General features: G+C 42.1%; 1 protein-coding gene across 3 annotated transcripts; it reads right to left on the bottom strand.

Annotated features, from left to right (window-relative positions):
• Window positions 1-1,617: 1,617 nt before the first annotated feature.
• LOC109893328 (coenzyme Q-binding protein COQ10 homolog, mitochondrial-like) lies at window positions 1,618-8,844 on the bottom strand. Of its 3 annotated transcripts, none has more exons than XM_020486508.2 (5): window positions 8,326-8,844; window positions 5,092-5,244; window positions 4,630-4,822; window positions 2,861-2,962; window positions 1,618-2,185 (listed from the first exon to the last, which is right to left on the bottom strand). In XM_020486508.2, exons 1-5 carry the CDS (start codon window positions 8,475-8,477, stop codon window positions 2,021-2,023), a joined length of 765 nt encoding a protein of 254 aa, XP_020342097.1. In that variant the 5' UTR covers window positions 8,478-8,844; the 3' UTR covers window positions 1,618-2,020. The 3 variants fall into 3 exon arrangements, with proteins under 3 accessions (XP_020342097.1, XP_031683191.1, XP_020342098.1); XM_031827331.1 differs by lacking the exon at window positions 8,326-8,844 and adding an exon at window positions 6,552-6,667; XM_020486509.2 differs by lacking the exon at window positions 8,326-8,844 and adding an exon at window positions 6,057-6,504.
• Window positions 8,845-15,519: the final 6,675 nt, after the last annotated feature.

Here is a 15,519-nt window from a genome sequence, read left to right as displayed (position 1 = left end):
GTCAAACAAAGTATTTTTTTCCTGGATATTTATGTCATTCTTTCTGCATTGGATATGTTTGGTAAAATCATTTTACACAGCCCATGCTGTGATAACATAATTTACTTGCCTTTTATGGTGCATACTATAATTATAGCATCAACAAATAGCAAATACATATAAAAGAGGGTTAACCATGTTAGGGTATATTGAAAGTTGTAGTTAGTATTTATTGGGCCATTGTGTAACGATTGAAATAACTTTTCATTAGATAAGTTGTATGTTTTGATGGAAGTAGTTGATTTTGTGTCATGTATTTAATGGTTTGATTCTTAATGCATTTAATGCACCATGATCATTATGTCCACTAGAGAGCAGCCTTTTCATTGGAGGAAGAGAAGTCAATGTGGGGCTTTTTCATTGGCTTGATATGACATATTGGTTAAGAAAAGTGGATTCTAACAGTACATTACTGTACTTGATGCTGGTGAACTACATAATGTTCTTGACTGGGTAAGGCTATCACTACATTTATTTTGGTCATGCACACCGGTTGGGAGGAGACAAGGCATCTAGGTTGGGGGGGGATATTCTATGTAGATGGGTAAGAATTATTTTTTATCCATTTTGAATTCAGGGTGTAACAACAAAATGTGGAATAAGGGGTAAGGGGTATGAATACTTTCTGAAGGCACTCTAAATAGGGCACAATTTCCATATTGATACAGGATGTCAAAAAAAGTGTCCAGTCGGTTTAAGCCAGTTGGGTTGTGGAGACGACATACACTATGACCTTCCTTGCATCATATGCAACATCACAGCTTTTAAAATGTGTGGCTGGGCCATGTCTCATCTTTTGTCTATGTTCTTTTACGTGGAGGAGAATACTGCCAGTCGGGTGTGTTAAATGAATACCTTGATAATTATATAAAGACACTGGGGTAGGGAGGGTGTGATGCTTGTGATAAATCTGAGCTAGGAGCAGCTGATGGTGACTGAGGCACTGGTCTGGCTCACTACCAGCCTGGATGTCCATGTCTCTGCCAGCTGACATGGAAGGTAGACCTAGCACTACAGGGGGCCGGTCCGTGGCATTCCTAAATCACAAGCAGTAGACTCACTGATATCAAGTATTACTTTTTCCAAGGACAAAAAAAAACAAACACAACTATAACCTTCAGTTACCCCCGGAGCACTTTCTCAACTGAAAAATAACCCAACTGCCAAGGCAAGCCAGTATCCACATTCACAACAGCAGAAAGCCTTTTCTGAAAATCTTCCTAAATCTTGATTGGCTATGGTTTAACAGTGAGGAAGCAGGAGGGAGGAGTTGACCCTGCCTTCAGGTCTTTTGTGTTGTGTTTCTTCCTGGCTCTTACACAACTAATCCTCAAGTCATGGGCCTTCCTGGAACTGTCCTGATGGAACAGAACATTGGTAGACAGTAGAACAGGTCTACTACAGGACAACTTTCTGTTACTGGAGCCGAGTTGTTCTCTTGGCTGTTCGAACAATGCTTTCTACACATCTGTGATCCTACCAACTTTCACCTAGCTCCGTCTTGACGATGACAGTAATCAACAATGAACAGAAGATACAGTTGACAACACATACAAAAATAAATGCATGAGGTACAAAGAGTATCAAAATGAGCTTTGTTTAATTTTCCATTCAGACAAAGCATTTTTATTGTATTAGTGCCAGGAAGAAAAAGCTGACCTCTGAGGTTTTTGAACACCACAAAGGAGTCACTTGATCTTCTGTAACTTAAAAAAGGTCCCTTTCAAACATGAACATTTGACAACAAACATCCACTTCCATCCCAGATAAAAAAAATAGTAATGTACATTCAAGTAAATAAATTAAAGTTTCTGTAATACAAATAAATAGGTGCTTTTGTGTAAAGAACATCTAAAATAGAAGATCCAGTCTCCTGCATAAGACATGGTGAAATGGAGTGGTGAGGGGTTTCAGGTGGGGATGGTGGTCGGGAGTGGGTCTTATTTCAGTCCGTGTCAGTGAGTGGGGTGAGTGAGTCTTCTCATGCGGCTCGCCTCCTCGCTGGCGCCTCCTGGAAGGGGGCGTGGTGGCCCCTGTATAGTTTGGCTGCCCGCGACTCAAAGGCGTTCACCATCTGCTTCACCACCTCGTCAAAGAACAGGGAGGCCAGCTGGGAGTGCAACAAAGACCTGAACTCGAAGGATACCTGAAGGGGAGAAAATAAGTACTCAAATTCCATAACCATGCGGCTGACACAAGTGTACCTATCCATCTGAGGAATATTGTTTCCTTCGAGGACAGTCCTCATATCGTAACGAGGGACCACCATCTGTATTCCTGATTTAATGGCTGGCAAACAGATGGAACGAACTCATTCCATTCCGCACTATTCATTATTCCTGCCAAGTCATCCTAAGGCCTTAATGAGCCTGTCCTCCATCTCCAAAATCCCTCACCCCATTTCCACTACAGGCAACCTGTCCCAATTATTGGGTCATAAAGTCCCTGACAGGGAGTAGAGAGATATTGCTATGACCACTGGCCAGCTATGTGAAGAGGCTAGGAACACTAACAACTGTACGGGATATAAATAAAACATAAATTGACTTTACTCAACCTCTTCCTTCCCCAAAAAAAAAGTATCTATAGAGGGTGAGAGAAATGCAAGGCCTAGAAATGGCAGGCAACTTGATCTCAAGCCCTAAAGTTCATTTGTAGTCACTTCTGTTCGTGTGAGTAGACCTGTGTAACATTCATCAAATGTTAACTACACTAAGACGGTGTACTTCAGTGGACTATTATCTAATGTCGCTGACTTTTAATCTCAGGCTGACACCAAATGAAAGTGAACTGTTCTGGTGGACAAAATGGTGGTACTCACGTGGAAGTCGATGTTGCAGGAGTCTGGTTGGTCCTCGGCTGCTGGGGCAATCCTCCATATCGTCTCCAGGTGGCTGAAGAGGGAGCTGTCTGTACACACGGCCTGTGAGACAACATGCACACTCATCAATACACACTGCTCTTGTCCAGGACATGGCCCCAGACAAAGCCTCTCTAATCCTTGCTCTATGGACATAGGAGCACAATGTTGGCAGCTAGGTGATCAAAAAAACAACAACTTAGTATTTCTCCCCTAGGAGGATCTAATCAATGTATTACAGACGATTTAACCCATTCATCCGGTCCCATAGTACATTTGAATCCCACAAGTAACAGCACTGAAATTCCAGATGATATGCCTTCAGAAAGTATTCACACCCCTTGACTGTTTCCACATTTTGTTGTGTTACAGCCTGAATTTAAAATGGATTACATTGAGATTGTGTCACTGGCCAAGACCCAATATGTAAAAGTAGAAATGTGTACAATTAAAAAAAAAAGTAAGTTGAAATTGACCCTTTTGTTATGGCAAGCCTAAATAAGTTCAGGAGTAAAAATGTTGCTAAACAAATCACATAATAAGTTGCATGAACTCACTCTGTGCCATAGTGTTTAAGGGCACCTATTGGTAGATAGGCTAAAAAAAGCAGACATTGAATATCCCTTTGAGCATGGTGAAGTTATTAATTACAATTTGGATGGTGTATCAATACACCCAGTCACTACAAAGATAGAGGCGTCCTTCCTAACTCAGTTGCCAGAGAGGAAGGAAACCGCTCAGGGATTTCTAATGGTCTAATGGTGACAATAAAACAGTGTTTTCTCCTATCACAGCCATTAAACTGAGGATGTATCAACAACAGTGTAGTTACTCCACAATATTAACCTAATTGACAGAGTAACAATAAGGAAGCCTATACAAAATAAAAATATTACAAAACTTGCATCCTGTTTGCAATAAGGCACTAAAGTAAAACTGCAAAGTGGCAAAGAAATTAACTTTATGTCCTGAATACAAAGTGTTATGTTTGGGGGCAAATCAAACACACGTCACTGTGTACCACTCATATTTTCAAGCATGGTGGTGACTGCATTATGTTATGAGTATGCTTGTCATTGGCAAGGACTAGTGAGTTTTTTTTAGGATAAAAATAAACAATTGAGCTAAGCACAGGAAAAATCCTACAGGAAAACCTGGTTGAGTCTACTTCCCAAAAGACAAAGAATAATTCCCTGTCCTGCATGACAATAGCATAAAACACAAGGTAAAAGAAGACAGTGAATACTCCCGAGTGGCCGAGTTACAGTTTTGACTTAAAAATAGTCTTGAAAATCTATGGCAAAACTTGGAAATGGCTGTCTAGCAATGATCAACAACCAACTTGACAGAGCTTGAAGAATTTCAAAAATAATAAATGTGCAAATATTGTACAATCCAGGTGTGCAAAGCGCTTAGACTTACCCAGAAAGACTCACTGCCGTAATCACTGCCAAAGATGATTCTAACATATATTGACTTAAATAAATTATATTTTTTTGCATTTCATTTTTCATAAAATTTGCAAAAGTATCATGTTTTCACTATGTTGATGGGTAAGAATGACTTTTTATCTGTTTTGAATTCAGGGTGTAACAACAAAATGTGGAATAAGTCAAGGGGTATGAATACTTTCTGAAGGCACTCTAAATAGGGCACAATTTCCATATTCATACAGGATGTCTACCCTCTCCGTGCTATAAACCGTGTTGTACAATGTTATCGGGGCTTACCCTGACTTGGTGGTTTGGGACAACCGTGACCTCCGAGGTGTAACGCTCCACGATGGGAGGGAACCCAATCTCCAGCTGGGCCCGGACATCCCCATTCCTTCCCTTCACGACCCGGGACTTCTTACACCAAGGGACAAAGTGCTGGTACTGGTCCACACTGGCCACCACACTGTACATCTGCTCTGGAGTGTACCTGGATGGGGAAGGAGAGGGGGATCCATCAAGAAGATGCTCATAGGGCTACTCATGCAAACTTTTTTTTTTTTAAATAAGTCCGGAGTAAACATTGGCTATGATATAGGAAAGATACAATATGCTCCGGTCTATTTCAATCCAACCACATGTTAACTGAAGGGTATTGAAGTTGAGAACAGTAAAGTGGGGCTTTAGAATCACCTCTGGTCAACAGGGGCTGACAAGACAGAGGGGCAGAGTTGAGTTGTGTGTGTGATGAAGTCTCACCCTAGTGTGCGGCTCTCAGAGTACTCCATCCTGCGGGCAGTGATGGAGGCAGCCAGGTTAATAAAGCTGCGGGAGGGTGTGGTCCGGAGGAGGGGGGAGGACAGGGGCAGGGTGGCACGCCGTGCTGACAGGACCCCACAGCTGCCCAGGTGTCTGGGAGGAGGAGAAGAAGAGAGAGAAAATGTGTTCATCTTTGGTAAAGCACACTGGTCTTAGGTTTAACCACCTGCTGTGGAGATGTTTTTGTTTGATAGTCAATGTTTCCAAACTCCAGAAGAAAATAACAGTTTTAAAGTATCACAACAAAGACGATCTACATTATTTTGTCCCAGTTTGGTGAAAATAGTTTGGTTGTGTGTTTAAATCCCAGATTTAAAACAATGAGATCAGAGCAAACACTTTCAAAAGCTCTAGAACTTCCACTGTGTAGTAGGCTGATCTAAAATGGTTACTAAACTCAAAGACGAATTTTATGGATAAAGTAAGACACTTGGGGGTTATGAACAGAGCATGGACAGACGTTTTGGAGCCTACTGCCTGACATTCAGAGAAACTGACATGTTCTAATTCTGTAGCCTAATCTAGGCCAATATAGGACAGCCGTCATCAATCGCGAGATGTGCATCTTGTCACTTCACAATAGAAACTTTCTCCAGCTGGAAAAATGTCATTTCCTCTTTAAAATTCTTAACATGTTCCAAATTTGTTCAGGATTTACCAACTTCAATTGTAACCGGAAATCCAGCTTCATTTTCTCAACATCCTAGCCTACATGTTATACAAACGTCTTAGATTTCAAATATATTTTATGTACATTTTTTTTAGTGCCGTTGTATTCAACCATTGTGAAAAATAAATAAGCCACTGGCTACAGTTGATGAATGATCAAAATAGCCTACTAGCAGCCTAATAGCAGGTTGTTGCAAACTTGCTGGAGGATCGCTTACCGGCATTTTTGCTCTTACCTGATATTTGCTCTGTTGGGATTTCCTCGTACAACTTTAGAAGAGTGTACTTCAGACATCTCAACCAGTGCCCGGAAAAGAAGAGGGGTGATTTTGTTGGCCATGCTCGATGTTAGCGGTAATACAAATTCTCAAAGTTTGAAGAGAAGCGTTAACTCCCTGCGTAGGCTGGCTTTGTCCAAGGTCTGCTATAAAATCATGTGGCACTCTGGTTTCATAAAATGGACCAATAATGTGTGAAGTGGAGGGGGGTCTATGTCAGACAACCAATCGGAACGAACGATAGGAGTGTTATAGGCTATTGAGTATTCATGTTTGATCAATCAGTCATCAACCTGTAAATTCCCATACAGACCATTCAATATTTTGGGTAGTTTCATTTTTTTCTGTTCGGCATAGATAACTGTATCTTTCTCTCTCTCGCAAACACACACGCACGCACTCTCATTCAGTTGCCTACTGCAGGTATGAAAACTATATCATGCTGTGTATTACCTCATTGACTTGACATTCAGGGCGGGCGGCATCTTGCTGGGGGCTGCACCGAGCGCCCGCACAAAAAAAATCGGAATGGTGACATTTGCGCGATCAGTTTTCTATCGCTCATTTGCACTTCACGTCAATGATATCATGTCACCGTGTGGGACTGTGGGTCAATTAACCTTGTCGGAGTGGGCGCCCTGATTCTAGTTTGTGAGCTAGGCAGGCTACTGCCTGGGAACGTCTCCCACACAGAAGTACGAGATGGGGAGGGGGGCGGGGGTAGGTTGACTAATGCAATTAGTAAAATCAGTCACACTAGGAAATGCTACCAAATAAACCACAATTCATTCATAATACCCTGAATATATAGTTTCACAGACATATTGTAGAATTTTTTTCTGGTTTGTGCGAAATTGTTAAGAATAATCTAAAAACAGTCTGCACACCAGCAAGGTGAATTGGTTTAGTCTTGACTCTTGGTTGAAAATGTTGGGGGATGGGTAATGTATTAATGCGAGAGAGCCAAATCAACACAAAAAGTTTATATTTGTCTTTGTTACTTCTTTTTGATATTTATGAGTCTTATTTTGTATATATTTTTATATTTATATAGTTTTAAATGGTGGGGGGGGGGCAGTTCTAGCCATACAAGCTGGAACTGTCACTGGGCTGGACAACAGTAAAATTGGCTGGGCCAACATTTTCCAGTAAAAATACAGCACAAATTCCCCCCCAAAAATATTTCAGTGAAAATGTGTGCAAATCACATTGCATAATTTAACACACAACACAGGATAAATGTGACCAGGAAACACCACAAATTCCCCATGACAAACGAGCCCATTATTATTGCAAAGTAGTCAGCGCAAGTGCTGAACTGAGCAACTACACAACCGCTTACAACATAATGAAATATACAACATGTCTATCCCCTACATATTCAGAGAGAGAGAGAGAGAGGAAGAGAGAGTGATAGAGATCTACAGCACAGGCACAACAGGTGGATTCAGGACCATGATCAGCGCATTGGCCAGACACCAGCTCGGCACTGGATTAGAATATGCGCTAACCGTTTTTTGCACAAATAAGCAAGGAAGAATAGAAAGCTCTGAAGGTGTTTTCATTAAGCCCAAAAGAGCACAATTTTTACCAGATGAAAACAGCAACTTACAATACAATACAATACAATACAATACAATACAATACAATACAAAGCCTTTAGGGCTATATCTTGAACTGTATGGCAGGTATGAAATGACTAGCACACTTGAATCAGCAAACGCAAACGTGGCCTACCAAGGCAGGCATGAAAACATGAAATCATCATAAATGGCCTAATATCGGGTATGAATTGTCACAACCTGATCTGTTTCACCTGTCCTTGTGCTTGTCTCCACTCCCTTCCAGGAGTAGCCCATCTTTCTCATTATCCCCTATGTATTTATACCTGTGTTTTCTGTCTGTCTGTGCCAGTTCGTCTTGTTTGTCAAGTCAACCAGCGTGTTTCTCTCAGCTCCTCCTTTTCCAAAGTCTATCTTCTTTCTCGCCCTCCTGGTTTTGACCCTTGCCTGTCCTGCCTCTGAGCCCACCTGCCTGACCACTCTGCCTGCCCCTGACACTGAGGCCGCCTGCCTGACCACTCTACCTGACCATGAGCCTGCCTGCCGTCCTGTACCTTTGCCTCCTCTGGATTACTGACCCCTGCCTGCCCTTGACATGTCTATTGCCTGCCCCTGTTGGAATATTAAACCATTGTCAATTCGACGTGTCTGCATCTGGGTCTTACCTTGACACCTGATAGTAGGAACTGGTCATGACTGACCCAGCAGACCCTGACCAGCTGCACAACGCCATCTCCTCCCATGGAGCCTCCATCGGTTTGCACAAAGAATTGCTTCGTGGCCTTATGGAGGGGTCCAAACGTTCGCTGAACGTCATGACCGGGTGTTGGATATTTTGCTGGAGCAATTCTGCGGGTTGTCTGGGAGGCAGCCTACCACGGTGGTAACCCCACAGCCCCTCTGTAACTCGACTGTGAGCAGCGCCGTCTCATCAGTCACTCCACCTTCTCGGGAGCCCCGCTTGGATTTCTGCACGTTGGCAGCGGAGAGTGCTTGGAACCAGGAAGCGCTGTTCGATATGTTCCAACACGGCATCTTGGAGGAGTTACCTACTGATCTCGATTCCCTCATCGCTTTGACCATCCGAATTGATGGGCGATTACGGGAATGACGGAGGGAGTGGAAATTCGATTAAGCTCGCTATACCTTGCCTCCGAGTCCTCCCGGAAGTCCCCGACGATCCCATTGCCGAGAGAACCCGAGGCTTCCCGACCTCCCTCGAGAGTCGCTGAAGATGGCTGAGTCACCGCTTCCTGAGTCTATGCAACTAGGCAGAGCTGGGCTGTTGCCAGCGGAACGGCAACACAGGATCAACACAAAGAGTTGTCTGTGTTGCGGGACTTTGGGTCATTTTGTGGCCTCTTGTCCTTTAAAAGACCAGGCTCACCGGTAGGGGGCGAGTACTCTGGTGGGCCATATGAGGAACTTTTCTGCTTCCCTTGCTCGCACCCCTTTTCATGCCATTCTGCTGTGGGGAAACCAGTCTAAATCTCTCCGGGTCCTCATTGACTCTGGGGCCGATGAGAACTTTTTGGACGCTACCCTGGCTTCCTAGCTGAACATCCCCACTCAGCCCCTCTCCATTCCCATGGATGTTAGAGCGCTGGACGGGTGCTTTATAGGCCGTGTTACTCATAATACCACTCCCATAAACCTACGGGTGTCGGAATCACAGCGAGACTATTCAATTTCTTCTCATCAAGTCTCCTCAGATTCCCATGGATTTGGGATTCTACTGGCTCCAGTGACACAATCCCCGCATCAACTGGTCTACGGGTGCCATCATGGGCTGGAGTCCGTTCTGCCACGCCCATTGTTTGAAGTCAGCGCAGCCCGCCCCGGGACGGCTTCCTGTGGGCTCGGAAGGTGCCCAGGACCTCTCCACCATCGCAGCGGAATTCCAGGACTTCCGGGAGGTGTTCAGCAAGGCCCGGGCCACGTTGCTTCTGCCGCACCGACCCTATGAATGCGGGATTGACCTTCTCCCTAGCACCACACCGCCCCGGGGATGTCTGTACTCTCTGTCGGGACCAGAGACTCCCTCTTCCTCTCCCGTAGGCGCAGGGTTCTTCTTCATGGAGAAAAAGGACAAGACCCTGTGCCTGTGCATTGACTACCGGTGACTCAATGTTACCCACTACCACTTGTTTCCTCGGCCTTCGTGCTGCTCCAGGGTGCCACTGTGTTTTCCAAGCTGGATCTACGGAACGCCTACCACCTGGTGTGGACACTAGAGGGGGACGAGTGGAAGACTGCCTTCAACATGGCCAGCAGCCACTACGAGTATCTGGCCATGCTCTTTGGCCTCACCAACGCCCCTGCTGTGTTCCAGGCTCTGGTAAATGATGTTCACCACGACAGAATCCCCAACTGTGGCTTTTTGAAAAGTTTACATAACTCATGACTAGCTAACTCTAGAATTGCAGGAGGGGGGGGGGGGGGTGTTGTGGTACCATATGATTGCGAAACAACATTAGATCCCAGGAACCTCCTATGCATGGGTGGGCCAGTGTTCAATCTGGCAGGGCCTCTGCCCAGACTGGCCCTGCCCTGGCTTTGCCTCAGTGTCCTCAACACTGTCACAGTAATGCTCTTGTGGAGAGTCAAAGTCCAAATCCACCATCTATGATGTGGGTGGGTGTTTCATGACGGAGGGGATGACTGAGACAGGAAGACGACATGTCTGGTTATGATGCAAACCTGGACTTTGGGACACTGCCTGGTACACTATCTCCAACTGTGGGTTCAAACAAACTCAGGGCAACTTGCAAATTATAGCAGGTTGACATGGGTCACATGACATGACCTACTGTACTGCAGGCTAGAAAAAAACATCCATATTGGTATTACCAAATGCAACATGGCTTAAATCCACTATTTGATTAAAATAATTGTGGCTATGCTGTGTGTTGACCTCCCACATTAATTCATGTCCTATAGCTTACGCTACTATAAGGCCAGCTATAAAACTGTTAGGTAATTCATAATTAGATGGTTAGTGGTAACATAGCCATAAGTGGAAGAATTAGGTCACATACAGGATCATCAGGCCACTATTAGGCCAGTTTACCAAACAGCGATCAGAGATGACATACAGTATACTGTACATATACATAACTCAAAGGCAAGCTCGCTCTGTGCTGTAATGGTAGGTTCTTAGACTAGCGTTTGGCTCTTGGATGTTAGAGCCTCACACTGTATTTTACATAACCCACAGAGCGTAAAATAAGACCTAGTTTGCTCTGTTGAGAGTGGGGACATTTTGTGTCATATTTTTGTGCCAGTCTGGGATGGAATGAAACAGGAGCCTCAAGCGAGAGATATGTATGTCTTGAACTTTTTTCACAGGCTTTTAGAATTACAGTGTACCTCATTGTTTTCATTAGACTCATATTCAAAGTAAAAAATAAATAAACAATGTCCATTGTCCGCAACTATACATGGCCTTCACAAAGGAGACAAAAGAAACCACCACTTACAGGGACGTCTTTACGCTGTAGAGACATTATCATCAGTCACCTGGCTGTATGTTTTACGTAGTTATGACAATTATTGAACTTTATAGGCTTACCCCTCATTCAAATCAGGAACTTTACCAACAAGCCAACACAATGGCTAGGATTACAGTATATGCCTCCTGGTGGACAAAATAAATAACATCTGTCGACTCGTGTTGGATCGTGTGAGAAACACTTCAGTAATAATTACAGTAAATCAGTGAGTAACACGGCTCACGACACATAAACAGGTTGAACAGGGATGTTGATGAGTAGCTTGTATGTGGTCTCTTGGAGGTTGAAATCTCCTCCTTCAAACTGAAATAATTGGCATCAGTTTTCATGAGTCACAACATGGACCTTAACCAGAACCACAGAGACTGAAATGTACCTCGTTAGGAACAGAACACTGTGTGTATGTGTTTGCGCGCGTGTGTGTGTTCAATGTCAGAACATTGTGAACTGTCAGGGAAAAAATACGTGTGTGTGTGTGTGTGTGTGTGTGCGCAGACGTTCATATGCTTTGTTTGTGTTCAGTTGTTTGTCACTTTGTAGCAATGTTTGGAGAGGAAGGACAGAGAACCTCTTCTGTTTTTCCTCTGGGTTAGAGGTATTTCAAACATGTCCATGAAATAGGTCACAGAGCTAGAAAATCACATGAGGGAGAAAGTCTGTACATAGTTCAATGTCAGAACATTGTGAACTGGCAGGGAAAACATACTGTGTTGGGGAGTAGTGAACTACATTTAGTTCAACTAGTTCAAACTGCATTTTGCAGTAGCTTGGTGGTAGTTGAACTTAATTCAAATATTGGTAGTGTATTGACTGTTTGTTGCCATGTGGTGGTGTGCAACCTTAACTACTGGAAATACACACTACTTCTTTTGCTGAAATAAAATGATATATGGGTGAAGTAGGCAAGAATTTCCTTTGTATTTCGACATCAGATCTGTCTAATTCTCACTTGAAACATAGTTTTGTGTTTAATACACTAAATTAGACATTCTGTTGTGACCCTCGAGTGATCTGCGGTTGCAATTTGTCATCTATGACATTTAGATATGATCATTTATCACAAAGTAGTTTGGATGTAGTGAAATGCTTTTTCAAAGTATCTTTTGTTAAGTAAAATACGTTTTTGTTAAGGGTGGCTTAACTTCTTCCAGTGTGAAGTAATTGTTTGCTCAACACTACTAATGATTGACACAAACAATGAAATACAAACGGACAGAACAGGATAAATGCCTTGCTTGTCAAACCAATCATTGTCTAGGAATGAAGTCTCTCCCTGACATATCGCTCTTCCCCATGATAATCATCAATACAAAAAAATTATGTTCAAAGGGAATATTGTGCAAGCGAAATATTGGTATGTTTAGACGAGTGCCAGACAGACAGGGCCTGATAATCTGATCTGGGTCCTTGAGTTAGCCTGGCAGCTGACTGGGGGTATAGTCTGTCACAGCTGGAGTAGGGCTGGTTGAACTGAAGACACACACACACACACACACACATGGGGGCACACATGGTGGGCACACACAGGCATACGGGCACACACACATTTGTGAGATAGTGATCCAAGAAGTACATTGCTGGGTGGAATAATACCCATGACAGTTTCATATCCATGCCATGCCCTTGAGAATGTTATCACACCCATGATACACCAGTCAGCAACAGAGCCTTGTGGGAGGGAACAGTACCAGCAATGTGCGCATTAATAAAAGATATGAACCCAAACACAAATACAGTATAAGTGCAAAATATTATTATATATATATTTTTTTCAATTTAAACATCTAATCATGGAGTCGAAGGTAAAAAAACGAAACAAATGAAGATTTCATTCCAAAACGCTATGTACCATTTTCAGAAATGTTGGTAAATTAGCTTTTATTGTTTAAAGAAATTATAAACTAGACCTCATGTCATGGGGTTGCTCAATGACAGACATGAATTTGTTTAAAATATATCTAATAACTTAATTTCAGAGAACGGGGCAATCTTTGTCCGGCAGAGAAATGTAATTTTTATAGTTGAAAAAAGGGAATTTTGTTTGAATATTTGATCTTAAAAATTACATTTAGTGGAATTTTAGTTAGGAGGTTGTTCCTTTACGTTGTGTGGTAGCTGATACTTTGGTCTATAAACATTTATATTTCAAATGTTGTTAATATTAAGAAAAATATTTGTAAAAGCAAAAGTTGTGATTGTCCTGTCTTTCGAGAATCCCTGAGAGACAAATTCACCTTACTCTCAGATAAATGAGTAGTACTGCTAGGTTTTACACAGTCAAATGTAAAAAAAAATAACTACATTTTTAATAAAGAACTGTATGAATGATACATTTGTGACATTAATATTTAATATATATATTTTAAAAAGCATTCAATACCGTAATATAAGATATACATATTTTAAATTTGAATAATTTAGCAGATGCTCTTATCCAGAGCGATTTACAGTAAAAATGCCTTCATCTTAAGATGGCTAGGTGAGACAACCACACATCACAGTCAAATATACAGGATACAATCATTTCATTCCATGCTAAATAATGGATATATCGAGATTTGAAAGAAAAAAAAAACGCATTTTCATACACATACACTAAAATCTAAGAACAGCAATATCTTACACACACATGAAGGTACACATTAGCAATCACTTTTGATGAAAAACATTGGTGGATATAGAGTATTAGAAATAAACGTTTCAAATGTATAAGAAAGTTGTGACATAATAGCAAAACCTCCACCTTGAAGTTGGTGGTTGAACAGTGTGTGTAAAGAAGACAATTTTGGCTATCTATGTATTTTGCTGAAATTATGTCCTTGTGTGTGGCTCCAACGCAAATCATGTGTATAACCTATATACAGCCTACAGTTCAAAGTTTGGACACACCAACTCATTCAAGGGTTTTTCTTTATTTTTACTATTTTCTACATTGTAGAATAATAGTGAAGACATCAAAACTATGAAATAACACATATGGAATCATGTAGTAACAAAAAAAGTGTTAATATATTTGAGATTTGAGATTCTTCAAAGTAGCCACCCTTTGCCTTGATGACAGCTTTGCACACTCTTGGCATTCTCTCAATCAGCTTAATGAGGTAGTCCCCTGGAATACACATCAATTAACAGGTGTGCCTTGTTAAAAGTTAATTTGTGGAATTTCTTTCCTTCTTATTGTGTTTGAGCCAATCAGTTGTGTTGTGACAAGGTAGGGTGGTATACAGAAGATAGCCCAATTTGGTAAAATACCAAGTCCATATTATGGCAAGAACAGCTCAAATAAGCAAAGAGAAACAACAATCCATCATTACTTTAAGATATGAAGGTCAGTCAATGCGGAAAATTTCAAGAACTTTGAAAGTTTCTTCAAGTGCAATCGCAAAAACCATCAAGAGCTATTATGAAACTGGCTCCCAAGAAGACCGCCACAGGAAAGAAAGATCCAGAGTAACCTCTGCTGTTCATTAGAGTTAAGTGCACCTCAGATTGCAGCCAAAATAAATGATTCACAGAGTTCAAGTAACAGACATCTCAACATCAAGTGTTCAGAGGTGAATCAGGCCTTCATGGTCAAATTGCCCACAAAGAAACCACTGCTAAAGGACATCAATCAGAAGAAGAGACTTGCTTAGGCCAAGAAACACAAGCATTTGACATTAGACTGGTGGAAATCTGTCTTTTGGTCTGATGAGTCCAAATTTGCGAGTTTTGGATCCAACCTCTGTGTCTTTGATAGACGCAGAGTAGGTGAACGGATGATCTCTGCATGTGTGGTTCCCACCATGAAGCATGGAGGAGGAGGTGTGATGGTGTGGGGGTGCTTTGCTGGTGACACTGTCAGTGATTTATTTTGAATTCAAGGCACACTTAACCAGCATGGCTACAACAGCATTCTGCAACGATACACCATCCCATCTGGTTTGCGCTTAGTAGGACTATCATTTGTTTTTCAACAGAACTATGACCCAAAACACACCTCCAGGCTGTGTAAGGGCTATTTGACCAAGTTGAGTGATGGAGTGCTGCATCAAATGACCTGGCCTCCACAATCACCCAACCGAAACCCAATTGAGATGGTTTGGGATGAGTTGGACAACAGAGTGAAGGAAAAGCAGCCAACAAGTGCTCAGCATGTGTAAACTCCTTCAAGACTGTTGGAAAAGCATTCCTTATGAAGCTGGTTGAGAGAATGCCAAGAGTGTGCAAAGCTGTCATCAAGGCAAAGGGTGGCTAATTTGAAAAGTGTCAAATATGAAATATATTTTGATTTGATTAACACCTTTTTGGTTACTACATGATTCCATATGTGTTATTTCACAGTTTTGATGTCTTCACTATAGTAAT

This window comes from Oncorhynchus kisutch, linkage group LG6 (assembly GCF_002021735.2).
Source record: "Oncorhynchus kisutch isolate 150728-3 linkage group LG6, Okis_V2, whole genome shotgun sequence".
Classification (NCBI taxonomy): Eukaryota; Metazoa; Chordata; class Actinopteri; order Salmoniformes; family Salmonidae; genus Oncorhynchus; species Oncorhynchus kisutch.
This window is presented reverse-complemented; position numbering and strand designations above follow the sequence as displayed.

Excerpts from the sequence above, each read along its gene's own strand:
- LOC109893328 (XM_020486508.2), bottom strand. The coding sequence starts at position 8,477 with ATGACGTTCAGCGAACGTTTGGACCCCTCCATAAGGCCACGAAGCAAT. Across the intron at positions 5,245-8,325 it reads TCCTACTATCAGGTGTCAAG|ACACCTGGGCAGCTGTGGGG; the intron begins GTAAGACCCAGA and ends TCCTCCTCCCAG. Across the intron at positions 2,186-2,860 it reads CCTGCAACATCGACTTCCAC|GTATCCTTCGAGTTCAGGTC; the intron begins GTGAGTACCACC and ends TCTCCCCTTCAG.